The sequence below is a fragment of the Pteropus alecto genome, unplaced genomic scaffold (assembly GCF_000325575.1).
Source record: "Pteropus alecto unplaced genomic scaffold, ASM32557v1 scaffold194, whole genome shotgun sequence".
Taxonomy (NCBI): domain Eukaryota; kingdom Metazoa; phylum Chordata; class Mammalia; order Chiroptera; family Pteropodidae; genus Pteropus; species Pteropus alecto.
In genome coordinates, this window is record NW_006436281.1 from 1,672,867 (window position 1) to 1,676,749 (window position 3,883).

Sequence of the window (3,883 nt, forward strand, 5' to 3'; positions counted from 1 at the left end):
CCCACCAGCTGTTCTTAAAGGACCAGGTGTCCTCCACAGTTCTTTAGCCCCCATCGGCCCTGCTGTTTGCAAGCCTCTAGCTCTAAGGATGGGGGAGGGGGAGCTATCCAGCACTTGGGTCTGCAGAGCTGGGCCAGGGGAGGCCACAGATCGCCCAGGAGGGGAGCACAGGCAGGGCGCTCCATCCAGCGTCATCTCTCTTCCCCCAGGCTTATCGCCTGGTGTATTTAATCAGGGGTGGTTTTCCCAGCCCTGCCCAGAGCCCAGGCTGGCAGTGCCAGGGGTAACTGAACACCTGAGAGCCGATGGCTGGGGGAGGGGATGGGACCCCTCAATCTAAGAACTGGAAGTTTAAGAACTCCACATGCGGAGGACAAAAACCCCTGGAGTTTCTAATATTTGGGCGTTGGGACATGTGGGTCTGCAGGATGTGTGGGTGGGACACCTGGGTGACCAAGAGAATGGGGCAGGACGTTAGTCTTCCGGATTTAGCTGATGTGACATCTGGCTTCCGAGACCTGGGGCAACCTTGGGCCCCAGAGCTGTATGACAGTGCTGTGTGGTGGCAGAGTTATCATCCCCGTCTCTGCTCATCCGCTGGCCTTTGCGCCCGGCATTGCTCCTCCCGAGAATCACCACTTCAGGGTCGCAGAGGAGGCCACCCGGGTGAGGGCTCGGCTCCTGGGGCCACCCCCCTCCCGTTAACCCCTGTTTTGCTGCAGCCCGCTCAGGCCCCGCCCCGTGACGTCAGCGAGCAGGAAGTCCTGGTTAATGATCAGCCCACCCGGACAGGTGCAGGACTGGGCCTCGCACATCAGAGGAGGCCGCTGGGGGAGTGCCTTTTACCCTGCCAGTCACGGTGTTCTAGGATGGCCGCCGCTGAGGCCGGTCTCCGGAGAAGGGCGCGATGAGCCCAGTTCAGGTTTTTCAAACGTCGCCTCTCGCACTCTCGGGCACAATTGAGGCCATAGGCAGCCGCCGTTATTAACGAGGCCCGTTAGTGTACCCCACGGAGGTAAATCTCCTTCCACAGGGCAGCCCCTCTACCAATCTAGCCTAATTCTGTCCGCCCAGCGAGCATTCACTACCCGTCCCTTCTAGAAAACCTAATGCCTCTTCCCTCCCCTCATGGGCGTCGAGTCCTCCCGACACTTTGGGTAGATACAGGGGACGAACCATACAGGAAACCTAATTCCCGAGCTTGGCTATGGCTCCCATGCAAGAGCCATCCCTTCTCTGAGCCTCAGTTCTGTCATCTGGAAAACGGGCCGATGGTTAGAACGTTTGACCATGGCCAGCGTTTGTAAAGACAAGCAGCAGGCACGCCTGAATGAAGAGCGCCACCTGGAGGACAGAAGGCAATGTCCTCCCCCCGCAGGACCAGTTCCGTCCCAAAGGGGGCGCAGCATCTCACACAACTAAGGGACCAAGAAAGAAAAAAAAAACCCATCTTTCGGTTTATTGAAGGAAGAAAAGGGGGCAGGAGGCGGGGGGCAATAAAATGCTTTTGCTTCATTTATAAAGAGCGAAATTTCCAGGAGGCCCCTTCTGAAGGAGGAGGGGGGCACCTCTCCCCCAACTACGAGCAGCAGCAAGCCAAGCTAAGGAGGGGAGAGGGAAATTGGAGGGGTCAAGGGACCCCAAACACCCCCTCGGACAGAAGCCACGAGCTTTCTCCCCCCACCCTCAATGCATCTACCCTGGGGGACCCAACTGGGATGAGGAAGGGAGTATGTACACAGGTGGGGGTGGCATTGGGTTGGGTGGGAAAGGGAATAATTTATCCGCAGCAGCGGTGGGTGGCAAGGGGGCAGGGGACAGTAGAATGGTGGCAATGGTGGCCTAGGGGTCCCGTTCTTTCTTAACCTTGATGTCTCCAGCAAGGATGGTGGCGATCTCGCCCTGCATGAAGGCCCAGGGGACAGAGGAGCCCACCAGCGGGCACTTGTCTCCACTGGGGCAGTACACCTCGCCAGCGGGGCCCTGCGCCTTGATGAACTCTCGTGAGCAGGGAAAGCAGAACTTGTGTCCGGGCACCGAGGGGCACTGGACGAAGTGGGTGTCTTCCAGCCGCTCCCGGCATAGGGTACAGCACAGGGGGGCCCCAGGGGTTGCCCCGGTGCCGCTACCACCTCCGCTAACAGCTTCCGCCCCCGCGGTGGGGCTGACTTCGGCCTCACCGTTGCGGGCCACTAGGCGATGCTGGGTTGCAGGCTGGGCCGTGGAGGAGGCTGCTGGGCTGGCACCCCCACCACGTCCAGGGCCTCCACCGCCCCCAGGGTCTTTGGGAGAGTGGCCCAGGGCCTCCGCCACATTCTTCAAGGCAGCGATGGGTGAGGGCACACCAGGGGTCTCAGCGGAGTACGGACCACCGGGTGCCACCCAGTGTCGCTGCTGCTGCTGCTGCTGCTGCTGCTGCTCTTCGGTGGTCATCTTACCAGCCGCCTCGCCCTCAGGCTCAGGGGATGCCTTGCGACGGCGCGCAGTGGGTGCCAAGTTGCGGGATGGGGCTCGCGGGGGTGGGCCACACAGAGCTGCCGGAGCTGGCTCTGGGTACTGCTGAGGCAGGGCCTCGGCGGGGGCTGGCTCACGGAAGCTGCGGACACCATCGGTTAGCAGCTCCCCCAGCTGGCGCCATTCCCCAGAGCCGTGCCGGCGTTCATATTCGAGGTACTTGAAGCCCGACGAGGCCAGGGCCTTGCCAGGCTCCCGCAGAGCATCATGAAACATCTGGCGGGCCACCGCCAGGACTCCTGCGTACACGTTGCCAGAACCACAGGGATATTCGGTGAAGAGCTTCAGCTCAAACTCGTAGCCCGGCGGGCGGGCTGTAGCATCGAAGGCGAATACCCTCCCCACCAGCCCGTGATCCTTCTTGAAGCGGACATTGAAGGGGGCGCAGGCAGACAGGGCCAGCAGCTGTTCCCGCACTGCTTTGGGGCGCCCGTGCCACTCCTCTGCTCTGCCCCGCATGGCTTCGTTCAGTTCTGCCAGACAGTCCGCATTCCTCTGCTGCTTCTCCTTCTCGAAATCGGAGCCGAAGATTGGACGGGCAGGACTCAAACCGGGTGCCAGCGTCAGTCCTCGGCTTCCCAGGCCAGACACCGCAGCTGCCAGCAGCCCGGGGGGCACCAAGCCGGGCATGGAGCCAAGTAAGGCCCTTCGCGCCCCCTCCGCCACGGCGTCCTCGCGGCCCAGCCCATTGGCCAGGCGGGACCCCAGGGTGTACTCGAGGGCGGGCGAGGGCAGGGGGAGGCGGCCGGATGATGTGGCCCTGTCATAGCGGTCCTGGCCGGAGACGCCACCGCCAGTCCCAGACGGCTGGGGCTGTGCTTGCGGAGGAGGCAGCTGGGGCCCCTGTGCGGCTGCCGCAGCCAGGTCCTTGGTGGTCGGGTGCTTGAGGGCCGGGGGCCCCGGCGAGCGGCCCTCGGGGAGCACGTGGCTGCGCTTAAGCTGGCGGGCAGCGTCTATGAGCAGCTCGATGCGATCCGCGCCCTCAAAGTTCACGCAGCCGCGACACACGGCCTCGCTGAAGTCCCACACCATGGCCCATGGCATCTTGGGCAGGTCGCACAGGTAGCACCACTGGCGGCGGGACGCCTGCACAGACGCCATGGCCCACGCGCCGTCAAGCACCGCGTTCCACCCGCCGCCGACGTTCGATCCGCGCGGTCAGCGTTCGATTCGTGTCCCCCGGACGGCTCGAGCCACGATCAGGCCTTTGGCTCGGCCTCCCCGCGGATCCAGGCCCGGCCCCCCTTCCCCGCCCCCTGGGCCCTAAGCCTTTTTCCTCACTCCCGCCTCCTTGAAAGGGCAGGCAGAGGTACGTCGGCGACCCCGCCCGGTCCAGGCTTCGGGCCGAGGCGCACAGCTCGGGCCCCGC

The 3,883-nt window shown here is 63.5% G+C and overlaps 1 protein-coding gene across 1 annotated transcript; it reads right to left on the reverse strand.

The window, feature by feature from the left end:
• Window positions 1-1,431: 1,431 nt before the first annotated feature.
• Window positions 1,432-3,877, reverse strand: IRF2BP1 (interferon regulatory factor 2 binding protein 1). The gene has a single exon (XM_006911814.3). The coding sequence runs from the start codon at window positions 3,613-3,615 to the stop codon at window positions 1,843-1,845; it is 1,773 nt and encodes a 590-aa protein (XP_006911876.1). The 5' UTR covers window positions 3,616-3,877; the 3' UTR covers window positions 1,432-1,842.
• Between the last annotated feature and the right edge of the window lie 6 nt (window positions 3,878-3,883).

Coding starts and splice junctions, on each gene's coding strand:
- IRF2BP1 (XM_006911814.3), bottom strand. CDS start 3,615: ATGGCGTCTGTGCAGGCGTCCCGCCGCCAGTGGTGCTACCTGTGCGAC.